The following is a 23225-nucleotide window of genomic DNA, read 5'->3' on the forward strand; positions in this document are numbered from 1 at the left end:
GTATGAAAAGGTCGTAGGACGCGTACCGCCGCCCCTCGCGGGCTCGCTGCGCTCGCCACGCTTCGGGTTCACGTTTATAGTGGGGGGTGGCGTGGGGGTGCTTTAACATTGTAAGCACCCATTTGGGTGCTTAACATAGTATAAGCACCCATTAGGGTGCTTATACAATGTTTAATCGCATCGCATCGCATCGTATGGCATCGTATGCCATGTACAATGGCATACAATTTCAAAATTGTATGCCATCGTGCTCTATCGTACGATATCGCGTCGCATCGCATACCATCGTATGTGTTATGGTATGCGATGCGATGGGCGCCGCCAAAATACACAAGTACCGGCACCTGTAAAGCCTTCCTAACCGGATCTAACCAGGGGAGGAAAATTAGGCTTCGAAAAATGGTGACATTGCCCCTAGCAGATATTAGCTATCATTTCTTTTTTGCTTCGTAGAAAATGATAGAAAGAATCTTACTGTTTGCTATGGGGCAATATCCCCACTTTTCACTTTTAGAAGTTTTAGTAAATTTACTTAAAGATTCTTAACCAGATTAACAATGCGTTCCCAATAGCCATGAATGACCGATACCCCCTGCATGGGCGCAGTATATACGCAGAGCCAACATATCTTTCCTGCAGACCATTGACGCAACCGTGTACTGTATTTATCTAAAAGAAGTCATGTTGATTGTTTTAAAAAATATATACTTCCTTTAACTTGAAATTAAGTATTATCGTCAATCAATCAGAATTAATTAGAACGCCTGCTTATGAAAATATAAGTAAACATGTTTGTGCACCTAGTTCTAAGGGGGTCATTCAGACGTGATCGTACGGCCGTGAATTCGCAGCGGCCAGTGTTCAGTTTAGAATTGGTTTTAGAGAAAGCAGGTCTCGGTGTGATGCACTTTCAAGAAGATAATATTTAAAGAATAAAAATTAACCTTTAATTCATTTGTTTAAGATGCGAAAATATTTAAAACCATACATACAACATGTAACAATTAGAGACAATTTAAAAAGGATATAATTATCCTGACGTGGCAGAGAAAGGAATGTTTAATATTGTGTTTGCAATCACTGGATATAGTAGCAGAGATAGGGACCATGCCACTCAGCTTTAATTAGTGTGGAAATTCAGAGGTTTGTAATTTTTATTCACAATTTTAAATAGCTAGAGTGTTTTAAGGAGCAGACACAGGTCGGCGTCCCGGCCGTTCTGGTCCTGCACTGATCGCTTTTATAGATAGATGCAATTAATGTCTTTTAATGTATTTAGAAGTATGCGGATAATTCCGCTTCAGACATAATCACACTGTCACAGATGACACAAAGCAGCGCCGGCCGTAGCCTGTGTAAGCGCTTCTCATCAGAGGGTGTACAAAAATTATTATGACAGCGCTGCAGATACGGACAGAGATAGATGATCTCTTCCGTGCAGTCAGCGCCTGGTCTGGCAGGAGTCTGCCCTGTGGTGCGGGTTCGTTACCGCGCACTCTCTGTGAACTCACTGATGTGAGTTCCTGGCAGCGTCTGCTATAAGCAGATAGACGCGCCTCAGATCAAAGGATGTAGCACCCAAAGATGTTACCTATCTAAGCATTCAAAATAGATACATTTTCAATTAGCAAAATATAACATTTGCCTCTGCCCACGTGAAACGCCGGCGTACGTTTCGCACAGAGCTTTTTCAAGGCCATGAAAAAGCTCTGTGCGAAACGTACGTCGGCGTTTCACGTGGGCAGAGGCGAATGTTATATTTTGCTAATTGAAAATGTATCTATTTTGAATGCTTAGATAGGTAACATCTTTGGGTGCTACATCCTTTGATCTGAGGCGCGTCTATCTGCTTATAGCAGACGCTGCCAGGAACTCACATCAGTGAGTTCACAGAGAGTGCGCGGTAACGAACCCGCACCACAGGGCAGACTCCTGCGAGACCAGGCGCTGACTGCACGGAAGAGATCATCTATCTCTGTCCGTATCTGCAGCGCTGTCATAATAATTTTTGTACACCCTCTGATGAGAAGCGCTTACACAGGCTACGGCCGGCGCTGCTTTGTGTCATCTGTGACAGTGTGATTATGTCTGAAGCGGAATTATCCGCATACTTCTAAATACATTAAAAGACATTAATTGCATCTATCTATAAAAGCGATCAGTGCAGGACCAGAACGGCCGGGACGCCGACCTGTGTCTGCTCCTTAAAACACTCTAGCTATTTAAAATTGTGAATAAAAATTACAAACCTCTGAATTTCCACACTAATTAAAGCTGAGTGGCATGGTCCCTATCTCTGCTACTATATCCAGTGATTGCAAACACAATATTAAACATTCCTTTCTCTGCCACGTCAGGATAATTATATCCTTTTTAAATTGTCTCTAATTGTTACATGTTGTATGTATGGTTTTAAATATTTTCGCATCTTAAACAAATGAATTAAAGGTTAATTTTTATTCTTTAAATATTATCTTCTTGAAAGTGCATCACACCGAGACCTGCTTTCTCTAAAACCAATTCTGTATATTTTCTCTTGTCCAGTGGTAGCACGCCTCAGTCTAAAATTGTGAAATTATCCATAATGACAATGAGGTTCTTTATCTGAAAATAAGGAAAAGGGTTTTTTTCTTTTCCCCACACTCACCAGTGCGACTGACACTCCCATTCCCCCATTCCTCTCCTTTGCTTCAGTGTTCAGTTTAGCCTCTGCCCCGCTAGAGTGAAATCCCACCTTGCAAATATGGCCAAAATCCATCGTAACCGGCTCCACATCGAATGATTTTTACACTGGGCACAAGTCATCGCCGGCGTTGCGTAGCCAGAGACTTACTCAATGGTGCGATGGAAAATGGCGTATCCGGCCTGGAGGTGCGAATAAAGAAAGTAGCAAGACTTCAAGCATGCGTACTTTGGGCCGTACTCAGGCGCAATCTATCCATAATCATCCACTTTGCAAATTCATAGCTGTGCGATCAGGTGTAATTACCCCCTATGCTGCGTAGGCATGTCCAAACTATGGCCCTCCAGCTGTTGTGAAACTACAAGTCCCATCATGCCTTGCCACAGCTTTGCTATTAGGGGATGCTAAAACTATGGCAAGGCATGCTGGGATGTGTAGTTTCACAACAGCTGGAGGGCCACAGTTTGGACATGCAGTAGGTCACCGAATAAGTTTCAAACATCAATAATAATACTGAAATGTAACATATTATTTAGCCCATTTACACAGTCCTCCGTATTTATAGAGCGTCCCACAGGGTGTATAATTTCTGGGAATTTAATTTACAAAAAGCATTTTTTTGACAGACATTAATATTTAGGAGGAGAGATATCAAGACAGCTAAAGAATGGAGAAGCGGTCACGGAATTGTCCTACGACAGTGATGGCTAACCTTGACACCGTTGGATGTAAAATAGCCTAATTCATGGATCTCCGTGGAGGGGGCGGGGTTAAAATGACGCGATTGTGCCATTTTAGCTCCGCCCCCCTCCTCTGAGACCTGCAGATTGCCGCGATCGGGGGCGCAGTGGGAGTCCCCCTGAATTCCGGAAGGGTTGCCCACCTTTCCGGGGGACCGGGAAGGGGACCCGAAACTCCCGGCCATTTCGGGAGGGTAGGCAACCCTGGTTCAACAACAACTGGAGTGTCAAGGTTAGTCATCACTGTCCTACGCAATGGCTTCAGACACGCCGAACTGCCACCACGATGCGCGCCAGGTCCAGGGGGACTTTTTGGCTTGAAATATGCATCTTATTTGCACAAATGAAACAACAGGAAACGACAATAAGATTCTGCTGCGTCTGCTATGTGATTGAAAGTAAAACTTTAAAGTAAAAGACGCTACACCTCTCAGAATAACTCTGTCACTCCCCACGCCTTACGCCATGTGACCTATAGCCGCTGGGTGTATGAGGACACAAGTAGTTACCAATCAGCTTCTATCTAGAATTTATCAAATACATTCTACAAAATGATGGGTAGAAACTGGCAGTTGTTATTTTAACGTCACTTATTCACTTCTCCCCACATTAGAAGTCTTGATACATCTGCCCCGCAGTACTTAAATTAACACAACATATACACATAGGCATTTCATAGTTGCTCACAATATACAATAATTTGGCATAAGATAGCATGGCAGAAGTGGCAGTGTATAAATCCGTATTTATCTCTGCCACCAGATGGAGCCCTTTCCATTTAAAAAAAATTGTAGTTTTAACCCTTTGTGTGCCAAGTAAATTTGGTGTGAAGATTGCCAAGTTTTTTTTTTTTTTTACACAACATTTTTTGGTACTTGTTTCCTAGCACGGCCACAACGATCATGATCGTGGGCATCGTGAGGAAAAATCGGGGGCATCGCGGCCATCGCAAGCACTAAAAAATCGGGTGCGATGGTCGCGACGCGATGCCCGCGATTTCCCCATAGGGAACAATGTTAAATGCCTCAATTTAGCCGCGATGCCCCCGATTTCCCATAGGAAACAATGTTAAATGGGCCATAAACTCCCCAAAACACCCCTGAACAGTGAAATGTCCCCCCAAAAGTATTTTACGCCACCCCACGATCAACGCGAACCCGAAGCGTGGCGGGCGCATCGAGCCCGCGAGGGGCGGCGGTACGCGTCCTCCGACCTTTTCATACCCCCACTATCCACGTCGGCGTGGAGTTGAGAATAGAATAGTGTGGCGAGCGCAGCGAGCCACCGAGCCCGAAGCGTGGCGAGCGCAGCGAGACCCGCGAGGGGACGCGGATACCTGTGAAGCCCGCGAAGGGACGCGTTTACCTGTGAAGGTATCCGCGTGCGCTCGCCACGCTTCGGGCTCGGTGGCTCGCTACGCTCGCCACACTATTCTATTCTCAACTCCACGCCGACGTGGATAGTGGGGGTATGAAAAGATCGGAGGACGCGTACCGCTGCGCTCGCCACGCTTCGGGTTCGCGTTGATCGTGGGGTGGCGTAAAGTACTTTTGGGGGGACATTTCACTGTTCTGGGGTGTTTTTGGGGCTTTCTGGCCCATTAATCCATTGTTCCCTATGATGATTTGGTGAAATTGAGGTATTTAACATTGTTCCCTATGAGAAATCGGGGGCATCGCGGGTACATTGAGCCATTTAACATGGTTTCCTATGGGGAAATCGTGGGCATCGCGTCTGGACCATTTAAGGCTTTTTTAAGCCGCATACGACGCGACCGAAGCGATTTTGACTATTTTCAATGCATTTCAATGGGAAAATCGGGGGCATCGCGTCGGTCGCGTCGTATACCACTAAAAATGACACACGATGCCCGCGATTGTGGCCTTGCTAGGAAACAAGTACCCATTTTTTTTATTTGAACCGATATAACAAATGTGAGCGGCGCCGGCATTTTTAGCGGATATTTTGCACATTGCTCACAGAGATGTTGGCACTCAACGGGTTAAAATGTATGGTCATGTAACTGTACATAGATAAACATCAAAGCTTTATACCATTTACCCAAATGAGGTCTCCTTCAATAATATATTATCTTTTAACAATAAAAAAAAAATCTTGCACTGGTTTTGACCGCTCCGCTCAGTTAAGGAGACGGGTTTTGGTTGGAGCTTCAAACTGTCCATTATGATGTTTCCTGAATATTTAAATGTTACACTTACTGTAAATAAATAATGTTATTAATCCACGAGAATAAGCGTAGATACGTATAATGACGCTGAATAAGGGGTGATTCAGGCTCACTATCAAATGTTTTTTTTTGCTTTTCGTAGATAAAAGTCTGATTCGGTCCCATACTGTATTAGGAGAATAATGTAAGTCACAAGAGAAGGTATATAATACGGATATACAGATGTTTGTGGGTCCTGGCGCTTCAATCGCCAACCGCCAGGACTCAGCATCAGACAGAAGGGGCCGTGCGCACACGAGATGCTTGCACGCCCCGTTTCATCTGAGACCACCGCCGCCCTCCCCTGTCGGTGCCCGCAGCTCCCCACACCCTTAACCTTGCCTGAGTCCCTGAAGCGGAGACGCGCAGGGATTCCGCTCCCTGCCGCTGAGTGACAGGGATGCACGTGCGTGAAATGGAGCGGCTCTTCACCAGCGCAGGTGATCCGGCGAGAGCTGGCACTGAACGACAAGTGCTCCATCGGTAGCCACTCATCATGGCAGTGAAGCCTCAGATGAAAGATGGGCTCTGTCGTCATGTGATGTCACCCGCCCACCCCAAACAGGTATGAACACGCCTGTGCACTGTGTCCGCCCCCTGCCAGTCCACTATGGAGTGTACGGCTCGGTGTTGTCTAAGCCCCATGAGTTGTTGCACTTCAAGAGAATTATCACACTTCATAAAGTTGGCAGCAGGACGGCTCCGTAAGAAGGTATAATGTGGAAGAGAAGAGAAGTAATGGCACCTGTACTGAATGATAACATCTGGAGGCAAACTTATTAGCTCCATCAGAGAAACTTGATAAAGTCCTATAACTTGGAAAATGTATACCTTTTACTTTCATATTAAACTTAGCAGACAGTGGAAATACTTTTACAAAAGGGATTAGAGTGCCTTTAAAATGTGACACTGGAAATTCGGACAACTATGACAACTGTACTTACTCTTCAAATAAACACATGAAGAGGCATCAGACGGAATACACTGACAAAAAGTGGCATAGTGTGATACATAAAAGCTGGCCATACACACGCAGATTTATCTTCAGATCTGGCCGGTTGGAACAAAAACCTGGTTATGGATGAGAGTAAATGACAGTTGACCATTTGTTTGGAAATGCAGGAAAACTGACAAACTGTCACTCATCCATAACCATGTTTTTGTTCCAACCAGCCAGATCTGAAGATAAATCTTACAAGTGTATGGGCACCTAAAGGCTTCAAACAGATAGAAACGTTAAAAAGAGGAATACCGTAGGATTTTTACATCCTAATATCCTCCTAGAGAAGTGCTGGAATACCTGCAAATATAGAAAATAATGGTAATAATTTAGGATTATGAAGTCAAATCTGGCCCTGAGACTCCTAACGGCACTTAAGGGTATAGCACCATATGTAATATGGCATGTATGCAGTGGTGGATCCAGAGGGGGGGCTGCAGCACAGTTCAAAATTCGAAAAGGGGAGCCAGACCATCTGCCACCAACCATCATTCCAAACTGACTCACTGCTGCAGCCCCTCCCCTGTATCCGCCACTGCATGTATGTCCCTACAACCCCCCTCCCCCGACCCTGTATTCTCTCGTTACACGCCCATGCTGTTATTGGCTGGTCAGTTCATGATTTCGGTATAATCGTGATAGCTTTCCAGATCTGCAAAAATGTCATTGGGCTTCTTGCAGTTCAGGTTACAAAAGCAAGCATTGATCCACATGACGTTCCAGGAGACGCCGCTGCCGTCCGGGCAGTCAAACTGGACTTCAATAGTCTTTGACTTGTAAGGGGTACAGCACCGGTCATCGGTGCACAAGCCGCAGTACTTGGGCCTGTAGGAACTCTTACTCACGCAGCCGGAAATAGTCAGGTTCTTGGGTTCATTTTCCCGGTAAACTGCCAAACATTTTTTGCCAGGCTATAAAAGAAAATAATTATTTCAAAATCATAATAATAATAATAATACAAAAAAATTAATCTTAAATATATTTTACAATCAAAAATGTCAACCATTTATTGGATTCTCACACTTGCCCTAGATGTGCCAAAGAGGAGGCTGACCTTTGACACGGTATTTGTGAGTGTCCATTGGTCCGGGGCTTCTAGAGGAGGATAAGACAGGAAGTGGAAACCAACCTGGCTAAGTTTGTGAGTTTCGCACCATTGGGGGGGGGGGGGGGGGGGGGGAGACAGTCTCCTGTTCTTATAGACCCATGTCTATGCCTTGCAACATTGTATTTTTTGCGGCAATAAAAAAAAAATATATAATATATATTCAGTGTTGCTTAGTACATATTGCCTCCAATGGGCACAGAATAACTATAAGCATTGAGTAATATTCATTCAAGGGTTAGGACTGTCAGTCATAATGATTGACAGGAGGTTAAGCAGCATCTGACTACATACATTGGCTTATACAGTACTGTAATAACCGAGGGTGGATAATTAGGTCAATAGGTGGACGACTATTGGTCGACACATGGAAAAGGACACTGTATAAGTGTCCCGCGTCCCCTCGCACGGCTCGCTGTGCTCGGCACACTGTTATATTCTCCCACTATGCCCACTTGGATCGTGAAGTAAGTAAAAAATTCATGATAAATTCATATCAACCTTTTCCTGCGTCTAAAATTGACATGTCGACTTTTTGACTGTGTCAACCTTTTGTCAGTGTCGACATAGACCATGTAGACCCTTTTCATGAGTCTATCCATTGCTTGTTCACCAATAGTGGTTGCTCTGTTGACTCTGGACCTATTGAACGGTTCCCGTAACAACCAAAGTTCTACATAAACAAATATCAATGAGTTGCCGTTATTTTAATGCAAGTGAATTGGAGAAAGATAAAGTACAAATCAATCCAGTCTTGACTGTAATTATACAGGATGTGCTCTAAGAGGATTGATTGGCACTATATATATCTCTCTCTCTTTATATCTCGATCCACTTTATCTCTCTCCAAGATTTGATGAATCTCTCTCTTTATTGCTCACCACTTTATCTCTCACCATGGCTTGATACATTTCCCTGTGGAGCCAAATCTAGGACCATCTCGTCCCAAGACAAGCGCTAACGTCTGATAGGATGTATGCGTCGGCGGACGTCAGTACCAAGGTGCTCCGCAGATTGCGAGTCCTAGAAGACGTAAGCCGATCTGGGGTCACCTCCTAAAGCCACTCTAACATACAGATCCAAGCAGTCAGCGAGTGGGGGGTTTGATGCTGTGGTGGTTGGGAATGCTCTTAATAATACAGTATGGGGGCTGTGACTGCTGAACATGTACAGTACAAAGAGCAGAGATAAGGTCTCCATCTGCACATCCAGGGCAGGTTGTAGATGAGCCCGCCCAATGTAAGTGATTGGATACCTGAACAAACAAGCAGTACTGTATGTGGTACTTCCAAAATCAATGATTACATTAGATGAAATATCCTACCCGAATGTGCTTAGTTATATCCACTTCACAGGGTCTCATGTTACACAGGCGGCTTTCCTTGAGCAGCTTACACTTCTTATTATCGTTGGATATCCGTGTAGATATTCCCATGCCGCAGGTCTTAGAACACGGGCTCCAGGCAGTGGTCTGTATGATGCAGTTATTATGCCAGGACTCGCTCTCACCGCCGTAAGCTGAAACATTTCCCAACAGGAGTCAGACAAAAGTAATAGCACTGCACCAATACTTTATAGTCCAATAATGTGTGTGTGTGTGTGTGTGTGTGTGTGTGTGTGTGTGTGTGTGTGTGTGTGTGTGTGTGTGTGCTGGCACCAGCCCTGACAAAGGCACCATAATCCACTCCTTAGCCAAGTACATGTGAATGTACTCTGCAGACTCCAGTTTTCCTGTTCTCCAGGGAGGCTTCAAGCCCTATACCAAAATGGCTACAGAGATCTTTACTGAGTATGTGTATTCTTAGCTCCAGGGAGTCATGTGACTACAACTCAGAGCCTACCTACACTCACCAGCTGGTGAGCTATAGGACACTCCTTCTCTGCAGAAAGGCTGCTCTATCACCAGTGTGCATGTAACAGTGAGTACAGCCATACCTGCTTTCTTCAGTTAGCCCACAGCATTGGTTAAGTAACTGGGCTGTTCATAGGGAGTCATCCACTAGTGTGTGTCTATATAACTCTGCAATATCAGCACCTGCGCACACATCATTTACAACAAATGCAACAACCTATTTGCATATATGAAAGTAATCCAAACAATAAGTAACTCTCGCAGTATGCTTCATATCACCAAGACATTGTTTATTCCCTTTGGTCTGGGATATATCACCACTTTGTTCTGTTTATATAATACAATCGCATATACTAGAACAGCATTATCATTAAACAGCTGTGCACATTCTATTATGGAAAACACATAACAATGCAATAAATCAATGCATTTAGCTCAAGCCAAAAACCCCTTACTGAGGACTTTCGGGGCCTTGTGTCCTTCTAGTATGGTGAGGGCAGCCGGTTATCTGCTCCTGTGCTCCTGCTGTGATCCACTGTGCGGTTAAGGACCCGATTCTAGTTTGCAAGCCATGTAACGCCACCCGCCGGGCGTGCGAATGCCCACCCTGCGCTAAACGCTGAATGTCCCCGCAACACTGCATATAGATGTTTTGCATAAACATCCATTCGCAGGCTTGCGTGCTGGACCGAAATCATTTGAATGACCATCGAATGATTTCTGTGGTGCTCGCTAATCTAAGTCAGTATATTGTGACTTAGATTAGCGGCGCCCTGCTCCGGGAATATGGTGGGCAGCTGACATCTAGTGACATCAGCCACCCACCCCCAGAAGGCAGGTGGCTGCCCCCATTCGCATAGGGACACCCAGCATTTTCCTGGGTACGCCCAGGAAACGATGGATAAATGCCCCGGGCCACCTACTCCACGCCCTCCCTCCCGATGCAAATGCCTTGGAGAATATGCAAGTCTCTGAAGGCAGCCGCATAGAGACCTGCACATGCGCATATTCGCTTATGCACATACGCATATCTTCAACATCGAACTCCCCATGCAAACGCACGGGACAATGGTTAATCATAATCTCCCCTAAGTGAGGTGCTAGCTGCATAGGATCAGGTAAGCATCTGCCCTCCCTGGATCACCGGTCCATGGGGTCAGGTATTGCTTTTATTTACTTATTTTCAAACTTTTTATTTTTTACACAGTGGTCAGTCTGGTTGATTGGTTGGACAGGGGCAGATCCAACCTCTGTGTTCCCTGCCAGCAGGACTGGGCCGGAGTAGGGGAACCGGACAGAAGCCTGGATAATGCCATCTGAAGATAGCGTTATTATCACAGGGCTCGCTACTTTTTTTTTTCTTCACTATTTACTTTTAGTAAATTTGGGCAATCCTATTTCCCATTACAAATACTGTAGGGTAAATGTAACCTGGTTACAAAAAAAAATAAATGCAGATTTAAAGGCTTAGAGGAAAATTTAGCAAATTCTTCAGTTGGCCATTAGTACATACAGGTGATACTTAAATAATGTTTAACTAATAACAGTAAATAATAATTTAGTATAAACAGTTATGATAAAGATGCAAGCAAGTGCTTCTGGCGTTATATAGGATCCTCTCTCCATCTTGAAAAGAGAGCAACTCAGTGGCATAGCAATAGCTCCGCAGACCTCGCGGTGGCTTGTAGGCGCTTGGGAAGTCTGGGCGCCTGGGGTCTGCGGGGGCTATTTCTTCTCCGCTAACGGGACCGGCACCATCGCCGGGTCTTTTACTGCTTTGGACCAGAAGATCTTCCTGTTTGCGTTCCTGGCACTCCGCCATTATAAATTCCCCTCACAAAATGGCTGCTCCCTCACAGCAGACAGTTATGGTAGAAGAAGTGGCGGCCTCCTCGTGCATCCTTAATAACTGTCTGCTGTGAGGCAGCGGCCATTTTGCAAGAGACATTTTTTCCTTGTATCAGGAGGAGCACCAGTACCGCAGACAGGTAGATCTGCTGGTCTAGTGGGCCGTAAGTGGAGCAGCAACAGACCTGGCGATGGCAGCAGTCCTGTTAGCGGTGAGAGGGGGTTCGTTGAACATTTTTTTGGTTGGGGGCTCACAAATTTTAATTACGCCACTGAACTCAGCAACTCACCCGGGGAAGCGATGTGACGTGGGGACGCTTTCCGGAATCTCTTGGATTCATCACATATCCACTGATCGCAGCATTTTCCCGGGACTTTAACGCGCTTAGGGCTCTGACACCAAACCAGAGGTGGCCGGGAGTTTCGGCAGAGCGGGATGCAGCCTATGTCCCCATTCAGACAGGTGCAGTTGTACTTGCAGTTTGGCTGAAAGCTCTGCCCATTGATGTAGCGCACGCCATTGAGAAGACAGCCCACTCCGGTCATTGCTGGAACAGAGAGGAGACAACGTCATGTATGTGCGGTAGTGCGTTCCTGCGGTCACAAGAATAAATTAGCATTTTACTTTTAAATAGTCATACATTTTTGCTGGCCAGACTATTTGACACCCTTTTCATTCTCTTAGGTGTCAAAATTTTTAAACTCCCTGCTTAGGGTTGGTTGGTTGACAGGCCAAATGTTGACACATGAAAAAGGTGGACATGCATTAGGTTGACATGATCATAAGATCGACACATGCAGTATTCGATATGGAAAAGCTTTTTTCTAAAAAAAAAGGTGGTTTTTCGTACTGTTCCATCCAAGTGGACATAGCGTAAGATTATAATAGTGTGCCAAGCGTAGCGAGGCACTGTGCCCGAAATATGGCAAGCGAAGTGAACGGGGACGCAATACAATTATATGGTTGACATAGACACCCAAAAAAACCATGAAAAACTAATGTTGACCTGTTTCATGTCGACTGATTGCTTGTGTTGACCCTGTTAACTTAACGCATGTCAACCTTTTTCATTTGTTGACCTTTGGCTTGTCGACAAATAGAGGTCGACCTATTGACTGTCAACCTTATGACCCATATCCCTTGCTTAGTGAGTGGCTGCAAATAGCTGTCACAGTTTCCAGACCACCCAGAAGTTCACATGTTCCAGGTCACCCAACAGGTGCACAAGGAGTGTTGTTCAGTCACCAACTGTAACAATGTTGTCAGCAGGTGCACAGGGAGTGTTCAGGCACCAACTGTAACAATGTTGTCAGCAGGTGCACAGGGAGTGTTCAGGCACCAACTGTTACAATGTTGATGCATTGTGATTAGCTGGTGGACATTTAAAGTAACCAATCACAACACATATACAGACCGAGTGCTTTAATGTAGTATGTGATGTGCCCTGCTAATACAACAGCATCATATTAATGTGTCACTTACAAAAAAGTTGTCCTGCAATTAATATATACTGTAGATAATAATAATCAGGGCTATTTTTCAGTAGGCTCCAGCAGGAACTGAGGCCCTTATTCTAGTTCACTCTTTCTGACAAAATATTTCTTAGATGGACAAAACCATGTGCACTGCAGGTGAGCCAGGAGTAAAACCCCACCCAAATCTAATTATCTCTGCACAAGTAACACCTGCTTTACCTGCAGTGCACATGGTTTTGTCCATCTAAGAAATATTTTGTCAGAAAGAGTGAACTAGTATAAGGGCCTCAGTTCCTGCTGGAGCCTACTGAAAAATAGCCCTGATAATAACTATTATATAGCGATGCATGCACAGACTAAACTGCACACAAATACAATGTGACACTCAAATCAAAGAGAAATCTTTACAGCGCATTTTCTTAAAGTCTTATTATACACAGATATAAGGGAATTACCTGATTCCTGACGCTGCTTCTCCATTTCCAATGGCAAAATAAGGCACCATAGGTTTTGTGGGGGATAATAAAATGTCAGATTTACCGTACCAATCCGAATTTGGTCCCGGCAGGATGTGGTGGGAAAAAGGGGAAAGAGGATCAGGATGCCAACTCCAGAGCACAGACAGCCAATAACCCAACCAGTGAGCATGTGGGGAGCGGTAGTGGGTTAGCGGGAAAGGGGGGGGGACTAGGGGGATGACTTAGGGCTAGGCTGTGTGGAGGGGAAGGTTAGGGTGCAGGGAGGAGGTGTTAGTTTTGGCTGCGGGGGGTAGGTTTAGTCAGTGGGGTGTGAGGGTTAGGTTTAGGCACTAGCAGGGATAGTTAGGGGCAGACTGTGAGTAGGAAGGGTTAAAGGGGGGGCAGAGGATAAATATGGAGCCCCTGTCTGGGTTCTTTGTATCGGGATGCCAAGGTCTTTTGACTGCCATCATTCTGACCATAGGGATATCGTAGGCATCCCATCGCAGATGTTGGCACCATTGTTGCCTGGTAGGCTATGGGCTACATCGAGGACAAAATGTATATTGTGTGTATTTCAATGAAAGAGAGATGGGTGGTTCTGGGAGAGGCAAGACAAGAACCATAGGGGCACTGGGCAAGGAGGCTGGCAGCTGACACACCTTTTCCGGAGATGGCGCCCAATGCTTTAGCCCCGGTTGGCCTCTGTAATGCCAGCTCTTGTTGTGTATATAACGTGCTGTGACTAGACAATATACATACACATAAATAAGAATACGTGTGATACTTACGTCCACAGACACCTACTTCATACCTAGGCATGTCCGAGCTGTAGTCACAGTACAGTCCTTTGTGTGTGTCACACGTGTCGGCCTCCGTGCACTTCTCTCCTAGCTGCTTGGCGCAGGTCTTGCAGCAGTCGCAGCCATCTGTGACCACGCTGACCCCTGGTCGGCATACAGGGCGGGCCCGTGGGCACTCGCAGGGCCACTTACAGTACTGTGTCCGAGTGTACTCTTCTGAGACAGCAGGGGCAGGTGGCATTGTGGTGGTGTTTTGTAAAATGACCTAAAAGAGCGCAGAGATAGATTTATTACCGACGCGGAACTTATATATCGTGTGTGATAGGGGCGGCCTAACCCGTCCTCGGGATCTACCGACAGGTGACATTTTCCAGAATACCTAGCTGGTGCACAGGTGTAATCATTACTAACTGTCACGTTCCCCAGATCACCTAGCTGGTACACAGGTGCCATCATTGCTAACTGTCACATTCCCCAGATCACCTAGCTGGTGCACAGGTGCCATCATCACTAACTGTCACATTCCCCAGATCACCTAGCTGGTGCACAGGTGCCATCATTACTAACTGTCACATTCCCAGACGCCCTAGCTGGTGCACAGGTGTAATCATTACTAACTGTCACGTTCCCCAGATCACCTAGCTGGTACACAGGTGCCATCATTGCTAACTGTCACATTCCCCAGATCACCTAGCTGGTGCACAGGTGCCCTCATTACTAACTGTCACGTTCCCCAGATCACCTAGCTGGTGCACAGGTGCCATCATTACTAACTGTCACATTCCCAGACGCCCTAGCTGGTGCACAGGTGCAGTCATTACTAACTGTCACATTTCCCAGATCACCTAGCTGGTGCACAGCTGTAGTCATTACTAACGGTCACATTTCCCAGACTCCCTAGCTGGTGCACAGCTGTAGTCATTACTAACTGTCACATTTCCCAGACTCCCTAGCTGGACACAGGTGCAGTCATTACTAACTGTCACGTTCCCCAGACCCCCTAGCTGGTGCACAGGTGCAGTCATTACTAATTGTCACGTTCCCCAGACCCCCTAGCTGGTGCACAGGTGCAGTAATTACTAACTGTCACATTCCCCAGACCCCCTAGCTGGTGCACAGGTGCAGTCATTACTAACTGTCACATTTCCCAGACCACCTAGCTGTTGCACAGGTGCAGTCATTGCTAACTGTCAAGTTCCCCAGACCCCCTAACTGGTGCACAGGTGCAGTCATTACTAACTGCCACATTTACCAGATCACCTAGCTGGTGCAGAATTGCAGTCATTACTGACTGATACATTTCCCAGACCTCATAGCTGGTGCACAGGTGCTGTCATTACTAACTGTCACATTTTCAAACATGTGCTGCATTAATTACTAACTGACACATTCTACAGACCCACAGGTGGTCAGGGAAACGTGAACTGGTGGTAGATCTCAAGGACCGGTTTGGCCACCCCTGGTCTATAATATTCATTTACAGTAATTAATTCCTGCACTAGGAACCACTGACATTTCTGTCTCAGGCCTCAATGATATTACTAGTTCCTCATCTCACTGAGACATTTAATTGGACGAAAATTGCAGCTCAGTGAGATCATTAGGATAAGGGTAATGGGCTTTATTCCAAGTTCCAAACTCAGTATCTGTATTCCCCAGCAGCCATGGAAGCCTGATTTCATACCTTATGCTAACGCAAGAATGTTTAAGACAGATGTGAGAATCTATGCTCCTGCAAGGGGGAAGCTGCGCTGTTCCGTGCAAATCCCATTGTCACTGCCCAGTTCTCCATCCACAATGCTCATGTCCACGGAAAGAACACAATCACACCCATTGTGTGTAATTTGCATTTTTATATTATGGCACGACGTTCGCATAGGTCATATAAAGTGATTAGAAACACGGACACTCGTGTTACAAATCCAGCTACAACGGCTGCGAAACATGATCGTAAGTGAACAATCAACCACAATTTCCATAAAATTCCCATTACCGCTCCCAAATGGCCTCTGACTGTCAATCACTGTGTAACTATATAATGATAACGAGGTGCACATTAATTATTTGTATTCTACATACAAACCCCATTGTTATAGAACAATAGGTGTTCTTGTGCCTACATGAATCAGACTAGTAACAGGTAATTTGCATCGTGCAGTCAGCATGTCTATTCATGTGCACAGTCCTTGTATAAGGTGATGAAGGATTCATATAGGTATAAACAAATACTAACTGGTTCAATATTAATGACTCGATTACTAAAATCCAGGAACGCTGAGACACACTGGGGACTTGTGCGCTACATTGGTGCATGACTAAACCAACTCAGAAAAAATATATCATTGGATTACTGTACTTTGTGGCGGATCGCGGCAGTGTGTGAGAGGCTGACGGTCAAGCCCGTTCCTGTGTTACAGGCGCCCCTCCCCCCAACATATTCACTAATGCTAAAAGTTAAGAACAGATTTAAATTAAAACTTCAAAAATGTTCTACAAAACATTCGCCTCATTCCAAATGTATCCACAAAAATGTGCGCATTTCGCCACTAGAGTATTATCGGTCTTATCCCAATCTCACCACACAGCAAAAGGCAGTGACTACTGTCATCCCAGCACTACAGTGTTATCAGTCCTATCCGAATATCACCACACAGTAAAAGGCAGTGACCACTGGCATCCCAGCACTACAGTGTTATCAGTCCTATCCCAATCTCACCGCACAGCAAAGGCAGTCACCACTGTCATCCCAGCACTACAGTGTTATCAGTCCTATCCCAATCTCACTGCACAGCAAAGGCAGTGACCACTGTCATCCCAGCACTACAGTGTTATCAGTCCTATCCCGATATCACCACACAGCAAAAGGCAGTGACCACTGTTATCCCAGCACTACAGTGTTATCAGTCCTATCCGAATATCACCACACAGCAAAAGGCAGTGACCACTTGCATCCCAGCACTACAGTGTTATCAGTCCTATCCCAATTTCACCACACAGCAGAAGGCAGTGACCACTGGCATCCCAGCACTACAGTGTTATCAGTCCTATCCCAATCTCACTGCACAGCAGAAGGCAGTGAGTGACCACTGTCGTCCCAGCACTACAGTGTTATCAGTCCTATCCCAATCTCACCGCACAGCAAAAGGCAGTGACCACTGGCATCCCAGCACTACAGTGTTATCAGTCCTATCCCAATTTCACCGCACAGCAGAAGGCAGTGACCACTGTCGTCCCAGCACTACAGTGTTATCAGTCCTATCCCAATCTCACCGCACAGCAGAAGGCAGTGACCACTGGCATCCCAGCACTACAGTGTTATCAGTCCTATCCCAATCTTACAGCACAGCAAAAGACAGTGACCACTGACATCCCAGCACTACAGTGTTATCAGTCCTATCCCAATCAAGAACACTAGCCATGACACATTAATATCCAGCGTGCTGGATATTAATCGCCAGGCGATAGCGACGCGCAGGGCCGCACGTCGCTATGTCCCCCACACACGGAGCGATGTAGGGGCATTTTCTAAGTGATCTTGAGATATTGTTAAGAAAATGCCCCTAAATCACTACGTGTTTAGACCCTTTACCCTCCTGATTAACAAGGTTAGTGACCGGGCCCAGTACTGCGTCTCCGACCTTGAATGAAGTGTGAGAATCTGTGCTAAGCCAGAAGCTTTTCGCCCTGTACACCAGAGCCGGGAACCCTCAGTCTGAGCAGTCAGATCGGGATGACGGTGTCACTCTCTGCGCCCAGGTTACATCGCTCCCTTTGATTCCCTGGGTGGTCTGGAACGGCTTCTGTTCCCTGCAGCTCCCTAATGAAGCATCACAGGAGCGGAGAACCGTTACTTCCAGCGTATAATTAATATCAGTGTCCAATATAAACGTTAACAAGATCATTCCCTCGAAAGGACGCGGAAACATAATAGCCCCTATTGCTCAGAGCCTGAGATGTACATTCCATATGTATGAAATCATGAGGAATTACTGAGACTTCCAGGACCTAGCGAGAGAAAGCCCCATCCAGCAGCGCAGTACAGTCCAGGCAGACCACCACCGCCCTGTTCCGTCTACTCAGCCTGAGACAACTAAGGGATCACAAACACAAACATGAAAGTGACAGCGAGGGGGGGGGGACCACTGCCAAACGGTCAAGCCAAGAACATTAGCCGGGACGCTTGGAGGCCAGATCATAAGTACAGAGGCGTGCAGGAGTCAGGAACACAGAACAGGCTAGGAAGCTGGCAGCTGTGGGACTAGGAGTTCCAGCATGCCCGCTCAGCTTGTCACCAGGGAATGCTGGGACTTGTTAGAAGACAGTTTGGAAATCACAGATCACATCCGCACCAATATTAGTATGTCTAAGTATTTGTAAGCATTAAATAATTAAAAGACATTTTTAACATTACAGCCTTGGAGAGAGATTTAGTAGAGAGAGATAAAGTACTGTCAAATGTGCACCTAACGTCCATGTTACATTCTGTGTTGTAATAATGACAGTTAGGTGCTGGTTGGCTGCTACTTTATATCCATCCAATCTCTCTTTAAGCATTAGTGAATAAACCCCTTCTTTCAAACTGCTGTTATTACCGTGTTATACTTAAAAGCCCCCCTTAAATTTATCTTTAAAGGGGATGGACTCTATCGAAATAACTCTTTATAATCATTGTTAAAAAAAAAAAAAACTACCATGGCATACCTCCCAACTTTCTGGTCGCAGGACCCGGGACACTGATGATGCACGCCCCCATTTTGCCGCTATGGGGGCATGACCCAGAGGCTCTGTGAGCCTCTAGCCATGCCCCCAGCCCCCTGGCTGCGGGAATAGACGCTGTGTGTTTATTCCCCGTGCTTAGCAGCTGACAGGGGGGACTCCCAACAGCCCCCCTCACCGCGGGACACTGCCGCCTGCGGGTGGGACAGCGGGACAGGCCCTAATAATCGGGACTGTCCCGCTAAAATAGGGACTGTTGGGAGGTATGCCATGGTACGTAGCATTTTTTTTAAAAAAAACTATAGTTTCATTTTGTAAAACACAAAATCGAATAATATTGGGCCTAATTCTAACATCCGCTGACCCTCTTCCCCGGCTACCGCATTCATACTAATCGCATATGCAATCAGGCTTAATACATCTGCCCCCACAGTTTGAAAAATGTCAGTTAGGATCTGATTGGCTGGTACATTATATCTCTACAGTGTCTCTCCCTCCAAGGCCTTGTTCTGTACATCTGCCTCATGGAGTTTATAGAAACAGGCTGATGGCAGCCGTCAGACAATAGAACTATGATATTAGCCAGAACATCTGCGAAGAGGAGATTTGGGAAAGGTGATGTCGGGCTGATTTCTGAACCCGGTGTGAGGTCATTTGCACAACCTTATATTTACTACAAGTAGTCTGACACAGGAGTGTAGTGCATGTGGGCATTGTTATAGTAAAATATGCATACTTTATTACTTTTGTGACCTCCTCTCTGGTAGGAGGTGGAGCCCGGAGAGGAGATGCAGATGGGCGGGGATGAGGCTGCACTATTTGCGCTATTAGAGCCCGCCCCTAGCAGAAAATGTATATTTGAATAGGGGTGGGGCCAAAATACCACTGTTAGAGCCACATCATCAGGCCCCGCCCCCTCTGCACAGACCACGGTGTCCCAGTCTTATTCTCCCAATTCAGTGGGAAGTGGACAGGGTGCCCACTCTTCTGGGGTACCAGGGACTACCCCAAAAATCATGAGGTTCCTAAAGCATCCTGTATAGAATGTGAAAATGCTGACACCAGAATGTTGATTGTTATTATGTCTACATGGTTACATGTTATCATAACAGTCTATGATTGGAAAAGGTTGACATGGACACTGTTGCCATATGACATGTGAAAATGTTGGCATGACAGTTAGGGATAGTGTAGAAATAGATCGTCGACATTCTGATCCTGTTGACGTTTCATCAGTGTCGGCATGATGAACTTTCTGACACTGTCAACATTACAACCATGTCAACATTCTTATGTCCAGGACCAGATTAACAACACATAGGCGGGTGGTCCCCCAGGGCCCCCACACACACTCAGACTCATTATGTGTAGGTGATAAACCACTTGCACTGGATGCCACAAGCTGCAAAACCTAGTAGATCCGCCCAACTTTGTGGTTGGAGAAATCAGGACTCTCGATAAAGGGGTGTGGCCTCTGCTGGGGTGGGGGGGGGAGCTGACTCGTGGGGATGCCATAAGCCACGCCCCCATGGGGACATGGCACACTCACATCTGGTAAACTAAGCAAGTGGGCGTTTGCTCAATATTTATGCGGCGGGGGTGCGGCATTTGGCGGGACGGCGAATATACGCTGGCTAGTGAACAGGTCTGAATCAGGCCCCAAGCCGCCTGTGGAGCGCTGAGCGGAAATAACATCATTTCATAATCACAAGTGTAGAAAACAAGCGCCGGGCTATTTTGGTCACGGCAGCTATATTTTTGGATAAAGTTATTTCTGTGACTTCAGCTTCTTAAGCGAAATAATCCCTCTCGCTCTGCATTCCTGGTGTCCCTGCCACGTCTCAGGATGAAATATTAGATCTGTACATACTTCTGGCTATAGGAGTGTGCGCGCATCACTGGTTTCCACGGTTACCAAATATTGTCTTGGAAGGCTTCCATTTTTCACAAATTCCGTCTTTCTTCCTGCCGCCGAGATTATTTGTACAGCAGGTGAAGGATTACAGGTGTTTTAGGTTGTTTTACATCAGTCTTCATCCCTTGTCTGTATGGGCCTGGTTTTCAAATGGGGCTTGCAAAGTGTTTCAGGACAGGAGCAACGATTCTCGAACGTTTTTCAAAAAGGAGTGAAATTTGATTCCGTTTCACCCGATCAACGACTTTGCATTCGCTGTCCAGGTTTGAAGTTAAAATACGTTGTGTTCATTTTTTATTTTTAAACAGTATTTCAAATTAGAATTTTTTTTGTGTTATAGACAAATTTTTCCCTGACAACCGCAGCTTTTTTTCCCATCACCCCTAGCGTTTTCATTAACATTCCCACTAAATGGCCGGTTAACACCCACAGACGCCTACTTCCTGTGAACAGCTAGTGAAAAAGAAAGTAGCAGGTTTTCATTGCAGCGCGCCATCGCACATGTGCATTGCGGCCCATACACAAGCGCAGTGCATACCTCCCGACTGTCTCGCTATTCGCTGGATGTCATGGTTTGGTTTCTGGGACATTCCCGTGTCCCTCCCGGGGCCGGCGGTGTCCTGCTGCGGGGGGTGGGGGTCACTATCTCACCAACCCCACAGGCGGAAATAGGCCACGCCCTATATCGCTAGGCCACGCCCAATTTTTTTTGGGCCGCGTGCTTTTGTGTGATCCTGCTGGGTCCTGTGGGAAACAGATCAACTTACTCAGATTATTCTAAATATTTTCTCCATTTTAAAAACAATTTTGTTAAAAAAAAATGGGGGCGGGCCTAGTGGAAGCATCATGAATATAGGCCACGCCCCCTTGCCGCTAGGCCACAAACTCGTCAGTGTGCGCAGGATCCTGCTTCTCCTACTTCAGATGTTTGGAGGTATGGGATGGTCGACACCTGAGTTTTTAAAGTTCCCAATCGGAGTCCACATGGACAGTAAAGTGTACAGAGCGCAGTGTTAGCCGAATAGCAAGTAGTGGGTACATGCTACACTGATTGGTGGAACCACGAATCGCGGGCATTTCTGCACATTGGGGGCGGGGCCTATTGAAGTGGCGTGCTGCGTCTCCTCGCCGGGCTTGTCTTCGAGAGAAGAAATGAAGTCAGCAAGTATAGTATGGCGCTCAGTGCTGTGACATGACTGGACCAGTGTGAATGCGATACTCTGCAGTCCCATAGGAGTTTATTTACTAAAATGGGATGTTTCCCATAGCAACCAATCAGATACTACTTCTTATTTATTTATCACCTTCTAGAAAATAACAGATATAGGGCCTTATTCTAGTTCACTCTTTGAGGCAAATTCCTTCTTAGCTGGACATAACCATGTGCACTGCAGGTGGGGCAGATGTAACATGTGCAGAGAGAATTAGATTTGGGAGAGTTATTTTGTTTCTGTGCAGGGATCTCACTTTGAAGAAAAACCCCACTCAAATCTAATTCTCTCTGCACATGTTACTACTGCCCCACCTGCAGTGCACATGGTTTTGTCCAGCTAAGAAGGAATTTGCCTCTAAGAGTGAACCAGAATAAGGCCCATAATCTGATTGGTTGCCCATAGCAACAAATAATCCCTTAGTCGTGACCGTCTACCTCCTGCTCATGACTCGTTCAAAAGGTTGCCATCCGGTAGGAGCCAAGGTACAGCTCGCAACCAGTGAAGACAGTCAGGAAGAGGAACCGTTTCTTTCCCCAAGCAACCACAATATTAAAAGCTACATATGTACCACCGCGATGCCCCCACCCATATTGTCCCTGTCATATTACTTGTTATTACTTGTCATGTATAATTGGCAATAAAGAGATTCTGATGTTTTTCCTACACTGAAGCATTTCCTAGATGTTGTCCTAAACGCTGCCTAGGCGCTGTGCTGCCCAGAAAATATATGTTCCCTGTGTCTATAACCAGGGTACATCTAGTGTATACCTGTATGTGTTATGTATATCTGTACTGTCACTGTTTAATTGTCACCTAACCGACTGTTGCACAGCAACCTAAATCTAATTCCTAGTATATGCAAGTACACCTGGCCAATAAAGCTGATTCTGATGTCTGTGAAAGAGAATTTGAAGTGCAAGCTGCATAACAGACTCTGGCCAGAAGAGGGCGCACTACCTCACTCCCTATCCTCTGTAATAGACAATTAAATTGTTGCAAAATGTATTTATTTATTATTTATTACCAGTTTCTTATACAAAATTTCAAGCAGAAATCGCTTCACAAAGAATATTTGAACATTCAGTCCCTGCCGCACTGGAGCTTACAATCTATATTCCCTACCACATGTACACGCACACACAGACATTCTAGGGTTAATTTGTTGGGAGCCAATTGACCTACCAATAC

General features: G+C 45.8%; 1 protein-coding gene across 1 annotated transcript in view; it reads right to left on the reverse strand.

The window, feature by feature from the left end:
- Window positions 1–5100: 5100 nt before the first annotated feature.
- CCN4 (cellular communication network factor 4) overlaps window positions 5101–23225 on the reverse strand; it is a 37641-nt gene continuing 19516 nt past the window's right edge. The window contains exons 2-5 of the mRNA XM_083186418.1: window positions 14181–14457; window positions 11746–12003; window positions 9080–9273; window positions 5101–7561 (exon numbers count right to left, since the gene is read on the reverse strand). Of these exons, the coding sequence (XP_083042544.1) occupies window positions 7262–7561; window positions 9080–9273; window positions 11746–12003; window positions 14181–14457 (1029 nt within the window). The 3' untranslated portion in view covers window positions 5101–7261. The remainder of the gene's footprint in view (window positions 7562–9079; window positions 9274–11745; window positions 12004–14180; window positions 14458–23225) is intronic.

The sequence above is a fragment of the Crinia signifera genome, chromosome 5 (assembly GCF_055691185.1).
Source record: "Crinia signifera chromosome 5, ASM5569118v1, whole genome shotgun sequence".
Taxonomy (NCBI): domain Eukaryota; kingdom Metazoa; phylum Chordata; class Amphibia; order Anura; family Myobatrachidae; genus Crinia; species Crinia signifera.